Below are 24,916 nucleotides of genomic sequence, written 5' to 3'. Positions count from 1 at the left end.
CCCATTAGCTCCAGTTTAACATGAAACATAGACTGTATCATGCTGGAAGCAGCAGACATTCTATTGTTTTTAAGCATCCATTCTCCCTCCCACTCTCCCACCTCTCCTCTCCTTAAAATATGTCCTATTTCTGACACCTAAAAATATTTCTGAAAGTTTATGCTGGCTGCTATCAGCATAATTAGTGATATATTTTCTGAAAATAAATCATACTAATGCATGTACTCTAGCTATGCCCAGAAGTTATTTCTGTGGAAGAAAATGGGACTCAAGAAGATGTACTCAGATGAAAGCAATACATAGATCTTTGCTGTGGTAATGAACATCATCTGTTGGGGAGTGAGGTTGGTAGACCTTTGGAAATGTTGTTGTTAAATATGAAGTTATGACAGAAGAGATGGCTCTCTAGGTGTCCCTGGCAGCCGTTACAGGGGAATCTTGTTCCATCAGACAGCTGAGCAGGAAAGCTCTGACTCAAAGGATGCTCTAATGAAAGCCTGAATTCTCAGTTATGCTCAGGGCCTCTGGCACTTTAACTTCCCTTTACCTTCCAGTATGAACCAGTCCTAGGGGAACTGTGAATCAGACCTAAGCTGTTTACAAGCTGTGAAGTAAACAAACATTAGAAGCAAAAATCTGCAGGAGGCAGGTTTACTGAAGAATATAAAAAATAGAAATCTGAAACACTGCTGGCTGTGCTGAGTTAAAGATCCTTGGGCTGGCAGGAGGACGGACAACCAGATTTTATGGTTACCTGGAAGCAATCCTATTGCCAGGCTAAATATCTTAGGAGAAGCAGCTAGAGATGGTATCTGGGAAGAGATCAGAAAGCTTCCCAAAGTAATATGAGAAAAGGTAGATGATATGAAAGGCAGACCTTTAAATTTCCATTTAAAGATAATATGAAAGGTGCTGAACGACCAGGTCTGGCAGTAGTGGTGTGTTTGCAGTAGTGAAGCATGAAGAGCAATGCTGTTGCGCCCCTGGATCCCCAGAGCAGTCTTAACTGTGAATTTGGGGTGTCAGATGGCTGCATTCAGGGTGCCTTCTAGTCACTGAGGCTGAGTCTCAAATATCTGCCAGTTATGATGGTATTTCTTGTAATGTGGACACTTACCCATTAGAGTGGGATCATACATTTGCATCAGTAATAAAGCTTGACATGTCAGTGTGTTTTGTCACTGCTGGCCTGAGGCCTGCTTGGACTCCTGACTTAGAGATAAATGATCAAAATCATCATGCACATCATCATACACATCATTGCGAGTGTGACTTTAAACAGGACTAGAAGAAATAGTGTGATACAGAAAAGCATTAAGATTCTAGTTACACAATTAACTTCTGCAGCGGCAACAAATAACTTTTCCTAAAATAAAAAGGTGTTATATTTAACAGGTAACAACTTTTTTTTCTTCTTTATTCCAAAATATAGCAGTTGTGTTACACTTCAGGAGTGAAAATTTCACACCTCACATCCCCAGATATATAAATATCCCTGGGTTTAAAAGATTCTCCTTTTAAAAGGCAGCGAAAGTAGACCCGGAATGGTGAAATTCAACTTCACATTAATACTGACTATGCCACTGGTCATAGTTTTTTGACTTTTAGTTTGGCCCAGAACCTAGGCTTCCTGCTTTCCAAGAACAGTGTCTAAACCTGGAAGTCTACTTTCCCTGGAAACAAAGGATTTGCTTCCTTTGTTTATTTACACTTTTTCTGAAGAAACATGACCACTTATGCAGTGTTTGCTAATCACATTTCAAAGAATAATATAGGTGTTAATTTTGTACAGAAATGATTCATTTTTCACAATGAATTTTACCATAGGTATTATTTTAATGTGTTGTTGACTTTTATTTTTATGAAATGAAAATGTTCCTGGGGCATATAAGTACTGCATTATTTTCACTAACTGGAGGACTTCCAATCCAAACACAAGATTAGCCAAACACTTTTGGGATAAAAACGCCCGAGAACTCTATGGAATTATTCAAACCCAACATTTTTAGGCAGTATTTTTGTGAACATAATTCTCTTTTGTTGAATAGAAACAGGAGGGAATTAGGAGATTGTAAATAGAGGCAAACACAGATTTTTAGTATGAGCAATTGAACAAATGTTTGTAAACGTGCTTGTTTCTTTTCACGTTAACCCATCTGTAATGGACATGTATATATTCAGATCAAATTTTTAGAAAACAAATGTTAATTTAAAGTTGCACTGGATTCTGGGAGCTCTTTAAAACATGCTGTACTCTGCTTTATACCACAACTGTGTAAACAGCATTAGCCAAGCTGAATCTCCCATTCTTTTCTTAACATGTAAAATATCTTTTTGTAATAATGATTTGCAGAGGGGCTGTATTCCATTTGTTTCATTGGATATCACACAAAAAGCAGTTCAGTTACTAGTAGAAGATAGTGTAATTCATTTCTGAATGATTTGCTATTTGAGGACCCCATTTCAATAGGTCCTCAAGTACAAGCATCCGTTGTTTTGGGTTGTTGGGTTTTTTTATTTCTTGTAAAAAAAAGTTATTATGGTAACTTGGAAGCCAAATAAGATGCATTCTCTATTTTGAAGTTCAAATTTAAATATACAAATATAGTAAATATGTTGTCAGTAAGAGTGATTAAAATGTGTGATATGAAATGCTGATTGTTCATGTAGCTGAAGGTTATTGAGGCCTTTGGGATTCAGGCCACAAAGCTGAATGCTAATATAATTCTTTTCCCCTCAACATAACTTTAAGTATCTATCTGAACTGATGCTTACAGATAAATAAAAGATAGATTTCATGGTGAACCTTTCTTTAAAGAGAAAAGTGCACTAGTGCTTATAGATATTTACTCCTTCCATAATCTATAGAACACTTTGTTATCACCACTGTGGGCTTTCCTGTTGCAGTTTAACAGGTGGTAAATAGACAGTGAATGCAATTTCCATGATGTAGCATGAACAAAACAATGCATGTTGATGCAGAGACATTAAACGCTAACAGAACCCAAACCACAAGTCCTGATACTAATTTACTTTTTTGGTTTTTGCAAACGTGCACGTAAAATGGGATGATTTCTCTGTAAATTTATTCACATAGGTGAATGATTACGAAATCTCAGGGTGAATTATTGTTCTCATTCTGAGAATGTGTTTATAGGAAAGTGCCTGACTGGGTTCAGCGTTTGTTATTGTTAAGTATTTGGGATTTTTTAGTTAAACTGGGAGTATCAGTTTGAAATTTCATGAACCTGACATCTTCCAGTGTCCTGCCCAGTGCCAGAACAGACCTGTCATGGAATGCCAAGTCTCGGTGTAGTAAGTTCTGCATAGTATGTGTTGGACAAATGTAAGTGAGCAACTGAGCGATCTAGATTTGCCCAAGCTAGTGCAGCCTACAAGAATGACAAATACTATACCTTTTTAGCAGAGTAATCATTTGCTCTCTCAATCCTTACCCTTTCTACAGATTTAATATTCATGTAGTACGTTGCTGGTCATTTTAGAACAGACCTACATGAAGAGGGGCACTTTTTCATGTTATCTGTTTTTGTAACATGTCAAATGAAGTCTCAGTCAGTCTCTGGGCACACATTCAGAAGTTTAAGTGCTTTACTATTTGCTGATCAACTAGCAAGAATGACCTTGAAATCAGAAACTGCTCCTTACTGTGCTCTGGGGCAGCATCTGAGCTGTTCAGGAGCAGCCCAGCAAAGACCGACAGGCAGGTGAGCAGTAGCTCCTTGCCAGACTTAGAGGCCATGGACAACCTGAAAATAATGGGGTACCTGGCACTGTCTGCTGATCATGAATCAACAAATGTGCTCAAGACAAGATAGCCTCCATGACTGAGAAGAGGCAATAGAAGACATGGTACATATCTTCAACCTTATATTCCCAGTGCTAAGAGGAATCAAGGAAATGTAGATGTCGGCGTTACTTTACAGCAGTACTTGTCGATACAGAGCAAAGCCATTCTCGGAAATGGAATAGAAACAGTGACAGACTGTGCCATGATGACTTTCAAGGGCTTATAACAGCTGAACATTTAGTTGATATCTCCAACTGCTTCAAGAAAAAAATGTTGTGATAAACAGTTATTACTGACAGGGAAGAGGTCTGTCTACTTGGAAAGGTTTTTAGAAATCAGCAATGTTCTCCTCAGAATTCACCTCTGTCGCATTTGTTTGGGGATTTTTTACCCCCAAAAAAGGGAGACAGATCTGAGGGCAATGTCAGGTCTTGTGCCTGGCAAGCAGTGCTGTTCTGGTGGATTTCTGCAAGTCACAACAAAGAGCAGTATGCAGGGAACAGAGAGAAGTTGTGGGGGTTTTTGATTCCTTTCTGTCTCTTCCCTAGTACTCTGTCCTGTCCACTTTGGACTCCCGTTTCACATTTCTCCATCAGCCACTGGTATTGGATATTTCACAGAAGGTGCTGTTCCTTGAATTGTCTGGGAGGAAAATTCTGCTCCCTCTCTGTCTACTGCATTTCTCACCCAGAAAATTCAAAATGCATTTGGAAAGTGTCTGTGAAAGGTTTTAACCACCCTGCTAAACCCCTGAGTGCTGCTTTTAAAGACTATCCATTATGTGGAGGAGGCTTCTGACAATGGCCTGGGAACATGAGACCTGAGCCTGCCTCAGCAGCTGGCTCTCCTTCCTGGCACAGCAGCAGGCTGTCACGGCGCTGCCGGCTGAGCGTGGCTCACAGCCACCTCATCCCTCCGTGGCGGGGGCACTCAGGAGTCCGCTGAAAAAAAGCAGGGTTTTGCTGGAAAATGCTGATTAATCAAAACTGAGCTCTTTCATGGGAAAACATCTCGTTTGACAAACTTCCAAAGAAGCAGCGGAAAGTTTGCACTGGAAGTATCCTTCTTTTCTGTCAATGTACCTAATACCCGATAGGTGACCAAAACACCTAAGACTTGCTTCTTCAAGGTCTAGGGCTCCATCGGTCCATCTGCTAGGGCTGCTGGCTAGCCAACAACCTAGAGGGCTGTGCTCCTGGGCTCAATTTCATTAATTTTGTGGTAGTATAAACATTCCTTTTAAAAATCAGGCTTCAACCATGGGAAATGTCAAAAAGTTTGACTTTTCAACCTGAAATAAAAGAATTTCCAGCAGAAAAAGAATTCTAGTTTATATTTGTCTTTGCTTAGTAGGGAACTAACCTTTCCATACTTCTTAATCTCAATCAAAGGTTCACAAATCCTGTGATACCATTGTCTCACTTCTATTTTCCCTTGAGGCTAATGGTTAAGTAGGTTAGTCAAAACTAGCTGTATGTAATAGAGGCATATGTACTTCTCAGTTTCTACCTAAATTCTCAAAAATGGTCTCCAATTAAAATGTGGACTCCATTAATTTATTGCAGTTGACTATCAGTCTATTACATTGTCCATTCAGCCAATTTCTGTCCTCAGAATATATAGTCGTAGGTTAGACATACTATAGCTGATACAGTAAAATCAGCTGCTTCAGTAAAATCAACTGCTTCCACCGTTCTGTGATCACATACAACGATGTCAAGAAAAATGAAAGCTAAATGAAGGACTGGTCAAAGGTGTGACTTTAAGTTATCAGTATACAATGTTCTGATATTGTTCAGTGCTACCTCTTATGAAAGGACAACTACACATAAATGTTTCTGCGGGGAAAATGTAGCTTTGGGCAACGCATATATTAAAATTATCAGTACCTAAAGAGTAAATTAATATTGAACTGCATTTTTGTTATAAATTGAAAAGAGAACCATAGGAATCAAATTAATCCAATCACACAACAGCATTTTTTCATTTTCTATTTACATTTATTTTTCAAAGGTAATGCTGCAATACATGTATCATGTACTGCAGTGTATTGGAAACAGGGAAAAAATAAAACCCCAAGAACTTCATCAAAATGGCAAAGCCTAGATTCTGCAAGTGTTAGAGAAGGAAAATGCTCATATGTAGGTGAAACCATTACGGGACATGGATTTTGTCTGGTTTCTCTTCACCTTTTAGTTGTCATGTATGCTAGGTATAAAAGCAGGATTGATGGAGAGCTTTTATACCGTGCATATCTGTACAGCAAATTTACTTGGCATATTTTTTGCAGTACCTTTTCTCCAGAGGTGATGTATCTGTGAATGTATTTTTGTTTCATATATGATACCCTTCAAAAATTCACTGGCTGTGGATAGAACACCTGTCTTAAATCTTTCCTTTGTTGTTTATGCGAACTCCTAAAGCATCCTTTTTTGCTTCAGTAGGACTCTGTGCCATACTTCTTCTTAGTATTAGTATCAATAGCAGTATTAGTTCAATATTGTTGTCATAGTTCATGTTTTGCTGGTAATGCACTGTGCTCTGTATTCACATTAAAAAAAATAACACCTCGACAGTATTTAGTGTATACATAAATAATATTTTGGTATGGGCAGAAATGGCACATCTACCACATCACTGGGTGTCACTGGGATGTAGCTCAGGTGAGGGCCAAGAGCAAATGATGGAGACTGAACGTGGGTCTGGAGTCAAAGCCGCTGGTTGCAGCACTTTCTCAGCTCTCTCCTTCAAGGCCACAGCATGGCTTCATGTCAGAGCTGACCCTGCACCCAGGTAGCCAGCCCCAGGGGATTGCACTCAGGGTCCTGGCTATGCCGGCACTCGCCTTTGGTGATGGGGAGGGGAAAAAAGTCAGTGCTTTTGCTCTTTGGGGCGTCTTAAAAGCTGGTAACACCAGTGTTACTGTTCTTATCTTAGTACTGACTACTAAATTTCTTTATCCCACAGAAAAATATCTTCTTGTGAGTTTCATTTAACTTGTGCTAATATAAAGGTAATTTCCCCACTGGAAGCATCAGGGCAATTTACATTAATATTAAGGGGAAGTATTCATCTATGATCTCTGACTTTCTTCATTTTTCTACTTATCTTTATGGGATGCATCATTCAGATAAGCATTTTTAACTATTAGATCCTTCTGAGAAATACATTTTGGCATATCCCAAATATTAACATAGATCTGGTAGTGGTCTTTGAGCCTGAAAGAAAGCTCAGAAAGCAAGTGGTTAAAAAATGTTGAGGAAGTGGTGTATGAACCAATGAAGCTTGGAAGCCACTGACGTGATGTTTGTTGATATTTGATATTAGAAATACCAGCTACCACATGGAACACGTGATTCAACTGTTTGTTGGCTATTCCTGTGTTAGAGGAGTTCCCACCTTCCTCCAATGCCTGTGATGCTGCACAACTTTTCAGATCCTTTCTTTTCCTCCCAGCACTCCCAGCTATAACTATGCACCAAACATGGATAAGCACTGGATCATGCAGTACACAGGGCCCATGCTGCCTATCCACATGGAGTTTACAAACGTCTTGCAGCGCAAAAGACTTCAGACCCTGATGTCAGTTGATGACTCTATGGAAAGAGTGAGTTCAAGAAACTACTGTGAATACAATCTTATTAGTCGGTAACAAAATTAAATTAATTCCTTCTTTACCTTCACCAACCACAGCCTGGGGAAAGCCCTTGGGCTACAAAGAATTACTCCACATATCCGCAGTAGAAATGAATTCTGGTTCTCTGTAACATAGTGCCAAGCTCCTCGCTTGCTTCTTTTAATTGCTGCTTGAATAAACTGATGATTTTTTTTAAAGGGAAAAGTCACTGGGCGTAATATAAAGCCTGGTATTAACAGAAGATGCATCACCTGCGTGTACACATGGATAGACACAGGTGCGCACATGACAACTTCTATTCATTTCACACACTCCCTTCACAGTTCATCCTTCAGCTGAAATCTGGGAATTGGCAAATCACAGCAACTCAGGTGTCAGTCTGCTAGTGTTTGCAGAAGTTGGGCAATGCAGTGTACTGCTAATTATAGGTAATGTGATACCTGAACTATTAGGTGTACTTTGCATGACTTTTTGTTCAGAAATCAAGCACCATGACCAAAGATCTTCCCCCAGAGAGATTTCTTTAAACTTTAATAAAAATTTACAGCCTTTTCCCAAGCCCACAACTGTAAGGAATGAGAAAGTTGTAGACTAACACGGTAAATCAAATCTGAGTACCATTTGCCATAAAGCTGTAGCAGACTTTTTTTCCAAGCTGTGTTTAAGTACACAATGACTTTTGGACACACTAATGCAACTACATTAGTAGTACCATATTTTGCTATTTAATTTTCTGGACCTGTTTGATTTTCCCCTCTGTCAAATGTGAAATTTAACTTGTAAGTTGAATTTTTTAGCAGCGCAGTAAAGATGAGATGTAAAAATGTCCATCGCCAGAATGTCTGTTTCAACAACCTCATCGGTGTAACGTTTGGTTCTGTGAATTTAAGGGAGCAAAATGATGGTTATACATGATTATGCACAAAACATGTTTTGCTACATTTAATTCAGAGTTTTTCCTATGCTGTGTTGCAGTTATACCAAATGCTTGCAGAGATGGGAGAACTGGAGAATACCTACATTATTTACACTGCTGACCATGGTTACCATATCGGGCAGTTCGGACTGGTCAAGGGGAAGTCAATGCCATATGACTTTGATATTCGAGTTCCTTTCTTTATTCGTGGTCCAAGTGTAGAGCCGGGATCAGTGTACGTTCTCTTATGTCTCTAGCACAGCTGTTGAACCTAATGTAAAGTGTTTCTAAGAGCATGTAATTATCACTCTGTCTAGTTTCATTTCATAAAGGATGCCCTATTATTGCAGAGCAATGTGTCTTATAAAGAGGCACGTCTTTCATTTTGCGTATTATTAATAAGTTATAATGCAAATGAGAAAATTGTATAATGCGTAGTCCTGTAGGGTTATGCTTTGGGGTTTGCTTTTAAAAAGTAGGTGCTCATCTTTGCTGCTCACCTTCTGGTTTAGCAGAATGGATGGCGTCATGCCCTCATTGTCAATGAGATAAGAGTAGTGTGGCTACTGCACCTCCTTGTTTTATTGTGCTTAGCTTTTTCTTTGTGATGACAGTCTGCAGTACTGGCCTGTCGTTCTGAGTTGTAGACTTCAAAGGGGATTTTCTAAACCTAGCACTTCTCTAGAGCTTTACATCTTCAAAGCCCTGATAAACATTAATTACTATTCTATTTCCAAGAGAATGTGAAGACTTATATATCGAACACATGACAACTATGACCTTTTCCGTTGATTTGCAGAGTGCCTCAGATAGTTCTGAATATTGATCTTGCTCCAACAATTCTGGATATAGCAGGACTTGACACGCCTCCAGATATGGATGGCAAATCTGTTCTAAAACTTCTGGACTTGGAGAGACCAGGAAACAGGTGGGTCCCAGCATTTTTTTTTTTAGCCAGTTCAGAAGCAAATATTTAAGTCAACAACTGAGTGGAAAAAGAGATTCTGTGAAAATGAGCTGTGTCATGCCAACGACCACAGCTTTCACGTTTGAAGAGTCTCTTAAATAGCACATCTATAAAATTGCAGGTATATATAAGTGGAGAGGTGTTTTTCAAAAATAAATTGTTAACACTAGCAGTGCTATACATAGGTGCCAGCAGTAAATATTGTTATTTTGCTTTCAGGTTTCGAACAAACAAGAAGACCAAAATTTGGCGTGACACATTTCTGGTGGAAAGAGGGTAATTATTAGGGGTGAGAGAGTTTTGGGAGAGCCTGCCTGCTGGGAACACTCTCTTTTACCTGCTTTCCTTTCTGCTCCCTCCTCTTCCTTTTTATGGTCAGCAAAGTAGTAAATTTTGCAAGCAAACTTACAGGCCTGACTTGTTTCCTAGTTCCCCACCACTGGCTTTGCAAGCTGCCGTGCTCCCAAATGCCTACCTCAGAAGAAATTTGAAAGCATGCTTTTCTGGTGACTCTCCTAGCCTGTACCTCCTCTTTCTCTAACATTGTACTTGTGCCCACATATGTCATCATCTGACTCATTTTCTTACCAAATCTCTGTTTCAAATCCAGCTGTGCAGAATCCTCTTATCAACTGATTTTCTATTTTCCATCACATATCGGAAGCATTCTTCATTTTTGTTCTAGCTAAGAAAAGACTTACGTGTAAACGAGATTTATGACTATAACTACTCCTCTTTCCACTGACACCTCTTTATACCCTCTCACCTTGCCAATTACTGCTGTGAAAATTTACTCTGGGTAAAAATTTTACAGCAATTTCCTTATGGCACTTTATGGCTTTACAGATTATGGAAATCTTGTGTGATGTAGTACAAAATAGTGCATATAAGACACATTGTAATATATAAGATATAGCCAAGCTAGTGCTGAATGAGTATGGAAGCCCTGTAGTGTCTTCAGCTGGGCTTTTCAGCCGGGCGAGTACTACTTCAGTATGTTTTGCTTTGTGAAAGAACATACATTTATGTTTGAATGGTGCTGAACTCTATCAGCTAGACATATTTCAGCAGCCCTTGTTTCTCTTTGGGTAATTTCCAGCAAATCACCTGAGCCTTTTTTTCACTACATGACCTACATTGAAGGTCAGTAACAGAAATGGGGGAAATTTTTTTCCCTGAGAATACATTAAATCTTCAGGTAGCTTTGCTTTTCTAGTTGAATTCATCATCTCCAGATTTTAGAAGAATGTGTCTAAAATATTCAACTTTATTTTTTTTAAAGCAAATTTCTACGCAAGAAGGAGGAACCCAACAAAAACACTCAGCAGTCTAATCAACTACCAAAATATGAGAGAGTAAAAGAATTATGCCAGCAAGCAAGATACCAGACAGCCTGTGAACAACCAGGACAGGTGAGCCACAAACAACTGCAGTCTTCTATGTGCCACAGGGAAATACCTATTTTTCACTATAGGTCAAAAGAATGTGAAGAATACGGCATTTGGAATAGACTATTATTCTGAGTATCTCCAGAGCAAAGAAAACCAGACACAAATTGGTCTAAGCAATGATCTAATTTAAGGCATTGGAGGGCTGGTCCTTAGTTTGCTGTCTCAGTACAGGGCTTATGGTAAAACTCCCATGCTTAAATCTAGCGTTAGATGACTACTTTTTCTTTAATTCAGTGAATTGCTAAATATGCAAGATAATTCAATGATAACTATGAATACGGGAGAGATCTTTTTGAACAGTGAAAGCTTGTACTCACTGGGCTAATTCAGAATTACTGAAGCAGACTGGTTAGTCCTACGGTTACACGGGAGTTCATTTGCTGGGATGAACAACTGGACAACACACTTGGTAATCATCATGCTTTATTATTTACTGAAACACCTTTAATAGAAGGGACCCCTTGCTCAGAAACACTTGCTGTTTAAGGTCACTGTAAGGATTCAGAGAGTGATACCCATACCGAAGCGTTACTTTTTCTTCTCACGGCCTTAATGATTTCGATATAACGCCTGACTCTCTGATACAAAGATCTAATTGCCTGCTCATAAAACCAGAAGTTACTGCACCCCTGATTAGCATGCTTACTCTTGCAGCTCTGTAGTGCGTATACAGGGAGGGAGCTAAATTAAGAAAAAGTGAGTCTGACTCCAAATTCTCTTCAATCCGTTCTGAATTAATGCTATACCTACGGTAACATATGAAGATTAATTTACTGGGGAGAGGTGTAAGGGAGCTGTATGCCTTCCCACTGACACCACCTCCAAACAGGCACACGCTGGGGGCCCCAGGCAGCAGCTCACGCCTGCCCTGCCACCCTCCCCCTCCGTCCCCGTCCCCACACACCTCCCCGGAGGAGTGTGAGGCGATTTCTCCCAGGCAGGTGCTTGTGCCTTTCCCTCAGATGTTTGCTCAGACCACCGCAGCCGGCCGTAGGCCTGGCGCTGAAATATCGGTAAGCTGTTTTGAACAGGGGCATAAAGCCTTCACTGTGCTCTGCTTCCATCTGGAGCCACCCATGGTGCTTCACCCAGGGCAGGTAGAGCTCTACAGAGCAAACTGGAGGGCGCTGGGGAGAGCTTGCTCACTTAGAGAAATGCTCCGTCCCTACCTTTCCCTTCTCGTTCATTAGAGTGTAGTGTTACAGTAAATCTCAGTTAATCCCAGATTGGACTGGAACATGTTTTGGCTGGCACATCCTTGGTCAGGTCCTCTGCCACAGCTCTCACCTCTCACATGCTCCTTAAATGCCGCCACTTTTGACGGGATATACACAGTATCGCAGTCTCACCCAAGGGCAAAGTTTTCATGAGTTCAAACACTGCCATTGTAAACAGAGATTAAATTTGAAAAGTTGAACATTTTTATAAAAACTAAAGGAGATCAATGGAGTCATTTAGACTGTTAGACGCTAAAATGTTTAGTTTTAAAATACCAAAATATTTTCTTTGCAATTATTTCTTATGTTTATTACCTCTTATGCCAAAATCCAGGTTTGGAATAACTTTACTTTTCCACATGTGAATAGAAAAGGTTAAGTGTCCTGACCAGATATCACACCTGAAGCAGTAGGAAACGCTGCTCACAGCTCTGTTCCCAGCCCACTACAGTAGATTTGTCTTTCCATCCCACATTGGTGAATCCTGTTTGATCAAAGGGCAGAGGTAGAAGGCCTTGAGCCAGCAAGGAGCTTACGAGAGCAATGGTGTTTGATAGTGGCTCTCCCATGTACAACCTCCCATTGAGGTCCTTTAAATGCAGAAGATATGTTGGCTCCACAAAACCCAGCAGCCGTCCCTCATGGCTGAATGAAGGACAGGGCTGAACTGACCGTTTTAAGGCCCATTTTCAGACCTAGCCATTGGTGTATATAAATTATTTTCTTAAACAAAGAGACCAAAGTTGTCCCTGATACTTCTAACATCCTGAAGGCTTCCTGCAGGGATGCTGAAGTTAAATGTGCCTACAGAAACCTCCCATCAGACAGAGCATCATGAGGGAGGTAACGCATCCTCTGGGCTCGTTCAGCCCGTGGTGGATGGACCCACTTCTCCCGCCCCATTCACTCCCGTGCCAGCCCTGAGAAGCAAGGGCAGTTTCTCTCTCAGGGATGGACTACATGTGGTGCTCACAGGGAAGTCAACGTAGAATAGGAAGGGTGTGAATTTGAAGAACGACACTGGAATAACATGAACTTCAGTGAGGCATTGCGGTGTGAAATAAGTGTCCACAGGATTTTTTCCATGTAGAAAAGTTCTTAAAGAATATTAAAAGTTAATAGGCCAAATAATTTTACCTTAGTCCAGATGGTTTCCAATGTGCAATATGGGGCATCATAGCTTAATATGAGGTTCCTCCAGCAGATTTTCCCTAGTCATTTTGCACCTGTTGGAAAAGAGAAAGAGGAAATATTGTTGTGTGGGTCTTAATATTTTTATCTTTTGAGATTAGTATCTTTAATTTCAATTATATAGGTGCATATATAGAAAAAATCTTCATTTTAATTATTATGGTTTATAACACTTCCTACATTTACTCTAATCAGTTGCAGTTAACATCACTTAAATTAAAATTGCCTTCACAGAATGAGTGATTGCTGACAGATTTTTAAATAACTAAATTACTGGTCTGTGGGAAGTTGCTGCTAAATGTCTGGAACTAAGAATAAGCATTTGGGGAATTAATACACCAATGTACTGTCTAGTACATTTAGAACTTGTTCTTCATTTTAATTTAATTTAGTCAATATCTAGTTCATTTGAAATGGAGAACACAGTTGGAAGTTGAAAAAGAAGAGCATTTGTTTTTCCTGTATTGAAATGAGGTGTGATCCTGAGACCTGCTAGTTCCAAAATCTCCAAGGATGTGGTACTCAGGAAAATAATTGCTTCAGCTTATTTTCTATTTAATAAGTAACCTCTAAATAAAAAAAGAAAAAAGAAAAAAAAAAAGAACCTGGCATAGTAAAGACACTTTTTCAATTAAAAGTTTCAAAATTTCAATTTTTTCTATGTCTAGTGTCTATCTGAAAGTAGGTAAAACTAAAAAATGGAAAAAAAAGCAAATATTAAACATCTCTATAATTGCTATAATTATTCCATATTTTTTTAAGTTCTAAGTGACTGTTTGCCAAAAAGAGATAGGAAATTTAGATTACAGATTACATTTAGCTGCAAATCAGCAAGGCTTTGGGTTATTAAAAAAAAAAGTTTTGTTTCATTAAGAAAAAATAGTTATAAAATGCATATGCAAAATTGAGTTAAACTACTTCACCATGATTTTTTTTTTTATTTTAATTTTTTAGCACCATTGACAGATTGCATCAATTTCATTGTAGAGCACCCACCCCTTGCTATGTTTTCATAATCCCCTTTATGGGAGGACAGTTTCCAAACGTTCCCTCACCTCCTTGAGTACATATCAGAAATGAGATGTGCACAACTGCAAGGGTATGTTCACTTTTGAGTTATGTGCAGCCAGTCATTAACTTGGGTCAGCAGTGAGCCCTTGCGGAGGAGAGGACCGTGCCTGCTGAGCTGCATTAGCAAGAGCACAGCTAACAGGTCATGGGAAGTGAGTACTCTCTTCTCCTTGGTGCTTGTGGGCTGCAGCTGGAGTGCTGCATTCAGGTTAGGACCTCCATTAGCAGAGGGACTTTGGTAAGCTGGAGCAAGTCCAGTGGAGGACCCCAGAGATGGTGAGGAAGTACTGAGGAGGGGCAGAGGTTTGTTTAGCCAGGAGAACAGAAGGCAAAGGGGGAAACTAATTGCTTCCTTCAACTAACTAATGGCTAATTAGAGAGAAGACAGACCAAGGCACTTCTTGGAGGTGCACAGCAAAATGGCTATCAGCAACAGACAAGTTGCAGCAAGGGAAAGTCTGACTAGGTGTGTGGAAAAAAATGTTACCATAAGAGTGATTAAGCACTGGAACCCAAAGAGGCTGTGGAAGGCCCATCCAGGGATACGTTCAAAACTTAATAATGTTGTTCCTACTTTGAGGAGGAGGTTGGACTAAATGACCTCCAGATGTTCCTTCCAGCAATTGCACATGCTCTTAATTTTTTGCTTGCTTAATACCTGGACTTGAGGATTTCATGTTTTCTTCTTCCTCCTCAGCTTCGTAACTTGGGAAGTGCTGTTAATTTTATCCATCTTGTAAGTGAGATACGGGTCACCTGCCCATATCGTGTTTGGATACAGACTAGATTTCGGCTCCCACCCTGACCCAGCTGTTGACCTGCGCTTACCCGCAGCGCGGCCGGTCCCATCACACCCAGGCCAGGTTCACTCCCCCTGCAAAGGGAGCTGCAGCGGGGTGGGCTCTCTGCTCAGCTTTGGGGCTTGGGGCAGGATAGAAGTTTCCTTTGCAGACCGTCCTTCACATTGCAGAGAGTGCTTAAGAAATTATGATGGGAACGGGAGGTTTCCTTCATAGTTTATATGCCAAATTTGTCACCAGTTTATGTGATGTAACTTACTGAGGTCACCTGATTGAGCCCAGTTGGTTTAGTAGTGACTATTGATGGGTTTTAGCACTTAAATTTTAGCACCTGAGGTTTGCAGGTTTTTTTTATATTTCATTGATACATATTTCCCCTCTCAGCTTTACTGTAATAAGGTACACAGTATAGAAATATCTATTCATCTGCAACATTGCTATCCCTGCTGTTGTTTTAAAATGGGAAACAATTAGTGCGAACTATTAACTAAAACTTCGTTAAATTTCCAACAGAGCAGAAATAATAGCATATGAACAAATGTTTCTCTGGATTAATACAACCTTATCATGACACAAATCTCCTCTCAGATTTCCACTGCAATAACCTGAGATGAGAATATATGTTAGTTCAGGAGGTTTAGAGGCAAGCTGCTCTTAAATCCTCTGGCAGGTTATTTTTGTTGAACTCACTCCATCTTCTCACCCATGAAATTCTTCTGGATACTTAGCAAATATCAAATGAAAGCATGTTAACTGTTTTCATTTATACTTTTTCTTTCTCTCTTCCCTTACCTAAATGTGTAATTAATGAGTTGAGTTAATTCATAAGTATTTATTGTTTTTCTCTCCACCAGTCTGAGTCATAGGAATTTTCCTGAGGCATAATTTTGACTTCTGGGACTTAACACTGTTTCCCAGATAGCAGTTTTGAGGTCTTGTGACTGATAGGCTGGGTGTCTCCAGTGTACTGTTCAATCCATTATTTATAATCAGTATCAAATCCATAGCCAAACATGCATTTTTATCCTCTTACAAAAATTACACAAACCACAACCTTATTTTAAAATTTTCCCAACAGGGGAAAAAAAAAGCGCTACCCTCCCAAAATGAGGACTGTGAAGCTTTGTGTTTAAAATTTCAGCTCTTAGGTTGGATGACTCAGCAACCAAACCCAGACACAGGCCTGTTGTTTATTTTATGGGCATACATCTCCTACCATCTGCTCGGCACTACCTGCCAGTTTGTGAACAGCAAAGGTCTGAAAGTTGTAAAGATCTGTGGTCTGCTGCCAGCTCCAATGAGCACTGACAGTGGGCGGAACGGAAAAATGCGTTGTGCTGCCCGTGTTTGTATGACATTCATGCCCATGAACTCAAACCGAGCTAGACAGATATAATGCTGTAGCCACTAACCTTCCTTGTGCTCTTTTTTCATACACCTCAGCTTTGGAGATGCAGAATATTGTGTTTCCTCCTGAGGAAGTATATCCCAAAACCGCCCTAAAGAAATAATGTTCCGTTTGGAGAATATGCCTGAAGACTGTACAGTGAGATTTTAGTTAGATTAGGTCTCAACGTATTTTACCGTGATTTAAGGCTTTACAGGTAGTCACTGGAGACATGTTGCTGAATCCAAGCATCAGCTCTGCGGTAAATGTGCAAGATTCTTCTGGCTCTGATCCAAAGAGCATGTTATGTAGTCTGTACATACCTCTTATTTCTCACGTATCCTTTGCCATTTAAAAATCTAGCATAAGAATTTAATTTTATTGTTCATATTCATATTTATCACATTATCATATCAGCATTCAGTTGAAAGCACATCTATTTGTAATGCTAAAAGAACACTTGCCATCAATCAGCTTACAGATAATATTGTAAAGGAAATTAGAATAGGGCTTATTAGGTGTAGTCTGGTTTGGCTCAAGTATCTATGTTCTCATAAAATAAATATCACAGACCATACATTTGTAAAGGTCAGCTTTATGACCAGCTGTGGAGTATGAATAAAAACACATAAGCCGGTAAGAGCTGGCCAGAAGTGTCAGATGGCTAGCCAGCCACTGACAGCCAGACCCCGAGCACCCACTAAAACCCAACTAAAATTATGTTATGGCATATAAACATCACTCACGGATCCTCCCGGTTTCAGAACAACCTCCTGACGCTTGCAGGAGTCAAAAGGCACTGGTGATCAACCTGTTTTACCAGAACATCAGTTTAAAGCTGGCTCTTCTTTGCTGTCTGCCCATTGATACCACCTTTTCTTAGTCATAATTCAGCAGAGCATCTGTACACAGGCTTAACTGGAAGCATATGTGTTTGGGACCAGTCATGTGCTTAAAACTAAGTACATACTTCAGTGCTTTCACGAACAGCTCTTGCAGCTATTGCTCACTTCAGACCCTGCAGAGTCATCCCTCATAGTTGACAGAAACATGCCTGCAACTTAGTTGCTCAAGAGTTCATAGGAATTGCCAGAAATTATGATATCCCTTGTTAAAATACTACTCTGTTTATGAGTTAAAACCAAATATGAAGATAAGTTCCTTTATCTGTAAAAATAATGCTTCAAAGCATGGTATTTCGTATTTCAGCCTAAATATTTCACACTTCAGCCTAAATATTTAAGTTTCCTATTAAACAGAGGGCAACTCTTTCCAGATTTGACAATTCTTTAAATTTAAGCAATTTTTAATCTGAAGTACTAGCTCTAGTCTGGATAAAATCCAGAGATGTTCCAGTCTGGGAAGATCACTGGTTTCACTGGTTTCATCTCTTTCAATGCACGACTGTGTTCAGCATTTTTACCACCATCTTATCAGTGTTCTCTAACAGAAAGACTTTTTGTTAGAATGGCACCTTAAAAAGCAATTTTATGTACCAAAAATGTTTAGACAGAAAACACAGATTATGCAAAAATCATTTTTAGCACTTTCTGTAGTACTCCTTTGAGGTTCTCTTTTTGCAGAGTTTCCATTTTAAAGTATCCAGTGAAATACAGTATAAACTAAGTCCTCTGCAAATTAAATGCATATGACCCAATAGTAACAGATTATTATCGGTATTGCTATTTATAACTGAAAGACTAAATTTGTCCTTTTCATTGGCTCCTATTTATTTGCACCTGAGAGTGGACATTTATTGGATAATAACAGAAGTCTGTTGATGTTGAGTTGTAACTACAGACAAGCTAATAGATTTGGTAGAGAATGCTACAGAGATGAAATATTTGATGTCTCAACCTAAGTGCCTACACTTCTAGAGCTGACAATGCAGTTCATGCATTTTTTATAAACTGGAGAACTGCTACAATGGTGACACTTAAAATCAATCTTGTCTATACATCAAGAATGTGAAATTGTGTAGTCTGTAAACTTCCTAGGTTGTCTTATCTTTCTTCCATTTCTTAAATGCTGTGAAGTAGCTCAAAATTGGCAATTTTCATATAGTTATTTCTGTTATACAGTGATTAATTTCTTCATTCTTTTTTCCCTCCAGTTCTGTCCCTGTGCATTTAACTGAATGTGTTTCTAAAGGCTGTCACACATTTCCCCCTATATTACATCAGTTCTTATAGGACAAATTGCTTCCCTATCTGTTGAACCACTGACTATTGCACTTTTCAGGAACACTTTCTCAGGGGTTAAGGCTGTATATAAATAACCATCTTTGTATATATTCATGTCTGTAGACTCTGGAGGTGTGCATGATTCAATAGAAGGTGGTCCAGTTATGAGGGAGCGGTGCAAAAATTGGGATCTGCCCTTACGGGCAGCGTCAATACAGTTCTAAAATGAAGGAGGAGATTTTTGTTCCACAAAAATGTAGCAATTCCAAATTCCCTGAAGGAACCTGGCATACCATTCCTGTTAAACAGCTGCACTCGTGTGCAATGTTCAAATACTGCTGAGATGTAACAACACAGATTAATATTTCCAGGAGCATTTAGGAGCCCCAGTCAGGACCAGGGTTCATGACTGCTCTGTGGGAATGTGTAGAGGACACGGCCTTAGTCTGTAAACATTTCTAATTATTCAGGTCCAGTTCAGCAGAAATAAACTGCTGCTGCTCTGGACTATTTACCATAGCCAACTAATTACAGGGCACTTTTCAATATGCTGTGTGACCTGGCCTCTTTGAATAATACAGAGAAAGCAAAAGAGGACTCAGTTCTTTTTGCGGTAGCACAGCCCTAAACCAGGCTCCCTTACCAGTATTATCACATCAGGTCCCCTGACGCTCACCCAGATCTGGTTACTGCTAATAGAGGAAAATGGTCCACACATGCACAGCCCATGATGGTATTTTCATCTAAACTGTTTTCAAATTTAGATCATACCTTTCGAAACAGGAAAAAAGGGAAATGAGATCTTGAGGACATGTTTAAATTCATGGAGTCTTCCTTTTCATGCCTTATCTTAACATTCCCTAGGCTGAGCAATGATACTTAAAGTCAGTCATACATTATCAAAATGAAAAAGCACCTGTAAAAATACTGTTGCTGTGTTATATTTCCAGTTGCATGTTTATGAGGGTTTCATAGCTTTGTGATAAAATCTGACAAGATATTTAACACTGAAGTGTCTACTGCAAATACCGGGTAATTACATTTCATAGAAACCCTTAGCTTGCCTACTGTTAAGACACCTTTCATGAATTGTCTAATTAATTTCCCCTCTATACAAGGGGGCAGCAACTCTCTCAAAGCTGTCACAGTCTATTAACTAAACAAAGCTGATTTGAAATCCTGCTTAAGTAGATATTTACAGTGCAGCACATCACAATGATTCATGCTGAATGTATATTTTTATGCCTTAATATATTCACTAATGAAATAAACTTACTTAATTTTAAGCCTTTGGCACAAACTGATTAATACCAGGAAACTTGAGACCCAAGGTAGTTACGAAGTCATCTGCTGTTGTCTTGCTCATGTAGTTCTAAGTCACTACTGGAGCCATTCCAGTAGCAACACAAAGCAAAGCCACCAAGTACAAACAATACCCTTTTAACCAGTCCATTTGCTCCCCTTTGCCTTTGAAATGACTTTATAAGGGCAAACTTCTACCCCCGAGAAGAAAATGCATCATGCCAATGACATCATCTGAGGAAAAGCTCCTGCTGCAGTCCTGCTACAGTCCGGTGCTTGCCTCCCCACTGAGGAGCAGGCATGTGTACTTACATGTTTAAACTTCAGGTTTGGCAGAGATTAAAGCAGCTCGAGCTTCTGAATGATAGGATAGAATAGGATACGATAGGATAGGGTAGAACAGAACAGAACAGAACAGAATAGAATAGAATAGAATAGTTCAGTTGGAAGGGACCTACCATTAAGTCCAACTGCCTGACCACTTGAGGGCTGACCAGAAGTTAAAGCATGTTATTAAAGGCATTGTCCAAATGCCTCTTAAACACTGACAGGCTTGGGGCATCGACCACCTCCCTGAGAAGCCTGTTCCAGTGTTTGACCACCCTCTCGATAAAGAAATGCTTCCTAATGTCAAGTCTGAACCTCCCCTGGTGCATCTTTGTACCATTCCCACGCGTCCTATCACTGAATACCAGGGAGAAGAGATCAGCACCTCTCTCTCCACTTCCCCTCCTCAGGAAGCTGTAGAGAGCAACGAGGTTGTCCCTCAGCCTCCTTTTCTCAAACTAGACAAACCCGAAGTCCTTAGCCACTCCTCACAGGATGCTTTTACACCTTTACCCCTCCTAAGCTGCCTCTGCAATTTGTTGCCAGCGGCAGGGAGGGCTCTGGGAAGAGCTGGCAGCCAGCACAGGCGGAGCCAGCCAGGGCCCCAAGCGCGTGTGCAGAGCAGACCCTGCTCGGTTCAGGGTGGCTGTAAACCAGCAAAGCCCCTCACAGCGGGATAGTCCCACCAGCTTTCAGGTGGGGGGCTTCAGGACTCCATTGGTGCGGGCATATTAAGGATCCTCTTCCATGTTTGCATCTCCTCTGAAGTTAAATTGAGGCAGAAGGAAAACTGGAAGTGCGGAGCTGAGGTGAGAGGGAAATAGTCGTTGGCGGGTAGGTGATGAAATGAGATGAAAGAAGGAAAAGATGAGTCAATGACAGGGAAAAAGGCTGACACAGGCTAAGTTTCACAACATGACTGAAACAATAGAACAGCTTGTTGCAGCCAAATGGCAGGGTCCTGCTTTTTCTCTACTATTAGCTTTGGTTTTTTAATTCTGAGTTAGTCCTCTTTTCTCCTACTGAGGAGAGAATAAATCAGCGCAGGGGTCCCTAAGTCAGCATGCAGACAGAAGCAAGGACTATCTTGTATTCCTATGGCAACAGTGAATTGTTAGATTGGCTTAGGTGTCTTGTGAAACATCACCGTGAGAAGGAAGATAAACGGGGAAAATAAGAAAACATATACAAATTAAAATTTAATGAAGACATATTTAGCTTGTGTATGCGCCAATTTTTTTTTATTGATGGAGAAATGGGGACCCAGAAACCAAACTTAATAGTCCTGGACTTCAAAGAATAGTTTGATATTCATAGTGGGAAGGAAGGTAGAAAACAGGGGAGGGGAAGGGGCAGTGCATCAGTCAGAATCTTCTTTTATGTGCATTAATGCATTTTATAGATCTAAAGATGAGCAGACGGACCATTATGACTTACTGCATAATGCATGCTCAGTGCCCGATTACACTGGCATGGGCAGGGATTCAGGGAAGTTAATCTAAAAATTCCATCTTAGAACTCTGAAGCATCTTTATAATGACACTTTTTAAAATAAAATTTAAAAAAAAAAAAGAGAAACTGAATCATATTTAATCCCTGTTTTAAATAGAGAACTATTATTGGCTTGTACTAGACACAGAGAGTCTTGTTTCAATGTTAGTCATAATACTGTTAAAAATGATCTAAATGGCTATTGAAGTCACTCCTGGAACCTCTTGCTATAATTAATGTTAGACAAAGAGAATACTTATTTTACATTAAAATGGCACTTTTGAGACTCGTTAAAAACTAGTGCCATATGTTTATAAATGTAACATGTACTCAATAAACACAGGAAATACAGTGGTGCAGTCAGTTCTTACCCTGTAACAATCTTCTCTTGCTGTGGTAGGAAGAGTGCACATGCTATTGCAGAATAAAATCCTGCAAAGCGTTACATCTCTCAGACACCTTTACTTGTAGAAAGTCACCTTGTCACTTGTATGTATATGTTTACACTGAAAGTCTGGGCAGTGTTTCTCAGGCAGCCATCAGACTTGTGCAAGTCTAGGGCCTTTTACACATGGTTTACTGTTCTGGGATCAGAGTCATGCCAATCCACAGGCAAGGTCTCTGAGCATGGGAATCCATCTTTTAGCTCAGCCCACATGTTAAGCCAGAGAGTGCTCTCACGGTGCTGCAGTTCAGAGCCACATCAGCTCGCTCCTCAGGTTATCAGGTCAGCAAATCTACCTGAGGCTTAGTTTTCTTTCTTCATTCTTCAGTCAGCTTGACAGCACCCCCAAAACAGTCCAGAACAGCCATTAGTTAATGGAAGAGACTTACCGAAATATGTATGGTCTCATATTAGTGTCCATTTCAAAAATTAAGTTGGGGACTCCATTAGGACCGGCATCTATCTGTCTTGCTGTTATTAACGAGGCAAGAGAAAGCTACGCTATTCAGTCACGGGAACCAAAACAGGACACATTATAAGGAAACTTCGCTGAAACTGCAACTAAAAGGTTCCAGTTATCAATAGCATTATTGAGTTTTGCTCTCTGCACTATCCAGCCAAACTTAATTGCTTTGTATGCAAACTCTGGTTATTGTGGCTTAAGATGCACAAGTGAACAAAACTCAGTGGGTAATAGTTGTTTCTAGTTGTATTAAAATTATAAATAACCATAGCTATTTCTAGTTCTCCCTATTGTTATTCGGACTACAACTGACTTAAAATCTTCACAGACTTCTTAGCCTGTGTAGGGTGTTATGAGTGCCATGTATGGCAAGCTTTGGGCATGGGCAAAGGAGCTCTGATCTGTCAGCACCTACCCATGTTTTTAAAAAAATGACATTTAGCTTTTTTAAGACAGTTCAGTGTGGAAAGGGAATTAAAATCCCAGTTGCTTTTTAATTTGAAAAGTGAAGACAGTGGGATCCACTGGAAGAATCCACCTGGAATCTTCCATTTGGTTCAGTGATGTTGATAATCAAGTCAGACAGATATTGTGCAGACAAGCTGGAAAAAACTCTGTTTCCTCTCATCCTCCCGCACTTGCTCTGTTATTCAGCACGCATACAATGCCTTTTACAGGTACTCCTTCCAGATTGCACCTTTTTCTCCCAAGTCTAATACAAATCTCAAGACTTAGGTATCCAAAGGAGTTTATCCAAGCTTATTAATTTGTTTACTGTCCCTAGGTTCTTCCCCTCACTTGTACCTGCTGGGTGTAGGGAGGCTGGCTGGGGGTATCGCGCTTTCAGGCTTTTCCCTTCTCATGTAAAATATAAAGAACCAGCAATGTTTGCAAGTCTGAGTGGCGTGGTTTGCAGGGGCATGTCTTAGGGTGCAGATCCTAACTCTGGCGACCAGTAAGGAAATAAATTACATGTTGTTAGTGGTTTATGTATTTTTCTATAAATCACCTCCACAGTTTGTCCTTCTCTTTCCAAGGAAGCCTTGGACCAGTTCTTCTTCATCTGTAGGGATTTTTTATTTTCCCCTGAATCATGTTAGAAATTCCAAGTCACAGAACAAAGAAAAAAAGTTTGTTTTTTCAAAGAAAAAAAAAGAGTTGGTGAAAACAGCCCTGACAGCTGTACTCTGTGGCTCAGTAAATTAAGACTTTTTACTTGCTCCTTTCAGGGATGTGTTTAGTCTAGATACTCTTGATTTATGTATCTTTTTTGGCCGGGTTGTATTTTTTTATGCAGATTTGCAGTGATTTCATTCAAGCTTACGTTTGCCTAGCATGAGAGAGATGTTGAGAAGAATGCGAGTGAATTTAGTCCCTAAAATGTTTCCCTTCTCAGTTTGTTATTTAAGGGACTGCTTAATTTTTAAAGAAATTTGCCTGTCTTGTTTTACAATCCACCTGAAAGTAGCAGGGGTTTGGAAGGCTGCTGGGAAATCATCTTCATTTCTCTCTCTCACAGAAGTGGCAGTGCACAGAGGATGCTTCCGGCAAACTTCGAATTCACAAGTGTAAGGTATCTAGCGACATACTTGCCATCAGAAAAAGGACCCGCAGCATACACTCCCGGGGATACAGCGGCAAAGACAAAGACTGCAACTGTGGAGACACTGATTACCGAAACAGCAGGGCCCAAAGAAAAAATCAAAGACAGTTCTTGAGAAACCCTAATGCGCAAAGTAAGTGTTATCTGATCTCTTGGACTCCGAGGCAAAGGGCAGGGGGAAACGGCTAGCGGCGTGTTGGCTTACCGGTATACTCCTGCTTTCACCCTCGTGTCTAATGAATACATCCGCAGTTGGCAGTCAGGTTCTACATAATTGCCTCTGTAATAACAGTAATAGGAACGACAATATTTATCTTTCGGATCACAAGCGAGGAACAGTCTTTAGGCTGGTGGCGGTGGCGCGGCGGTAGCGACGGTGATGGCGGCGGTGCTGATGGCGGCGGTGATGGCGGCGGTGGCGGCGGTGGCGCTCTGGTGCCACCTATCGCGCCGCTGAGACATGACAGCCCGGTGGCGGCTGCGGATCAGCCGGTGCCGTTATTTGCTACGACGGCCAGTGCAAGTGTTTTCTTGCATCGTTAGCACCGAATTCGCATGCCGTTTGGTGAGATCCCACAGACGTCTTTTACATGAGGGGCTGCAGTGCTGTGACTGCTCTCGGACTGAAATACATTTAGCTGTAACTTTCCTGCAAGT

General features: G+C 40.3%; 1 protein-coding gene across 3 annotated transcripts in view; it reads left to right on the top strand.

Moving 5' to 3' along the window:
* SULF1 (sulfatase 1) overlaps window positions 1-24,916 on the top strand; it is a 103,122-nt gene that overhangs the window by 61,278 nt on the left and 16,928 nt on the right. For all 3 annotated transcript variants that reach the window (XM_050892292.1, XM_050892293.1, XM_050892294.1), the window contains 6 exons: window positions 7,265-7,415; window positions 8,421-8,596; window positions 9,161-9,289; window positions 9,548-9,604; window positions 10,611-10,740; window positions 24,176-24,392. In XM_050892292.1, the coding sequence (XP_050748249.1) occupies window positions 7,265-7,415; window positions 8,421-8,596; window positions 9,161-9,289; window positions 9,548-9,604; window positions 10,611-10,740; window positions 24,176-24,392 (860 nt within the window). The remainder of the gene's footprint in view (window positions 1-7,264; window positions 7,416-8,420; window positions 8,597-9,160; window positions 9,290-9,547; window positions 9,605-10,610; window positions 10,741-24,175; window positions 24,393-24,916) is intronic.

The sequence above is a fragment of the Gymnogyps californianus genome, chromosome 2 (assembly GCF_018139145.2).
Source record: "Gymnogyps californianus isolate 813 chromosome 2, ASM1813914v2, whole genome shotgun sequence".
NCBI classification, from domain to species: domain Eukaryota; kingdom Metazoa; phylum Chordata; class Aves; order Accipitriformes; family Cathartidae; genus Gymnogyps; species Gymnogyps californianus.
The sequence above is the reverse complement of the archived record's forward strand: the minus strand, read 5'-3'. Positions and strand labels throughout refer to the sequence as shown.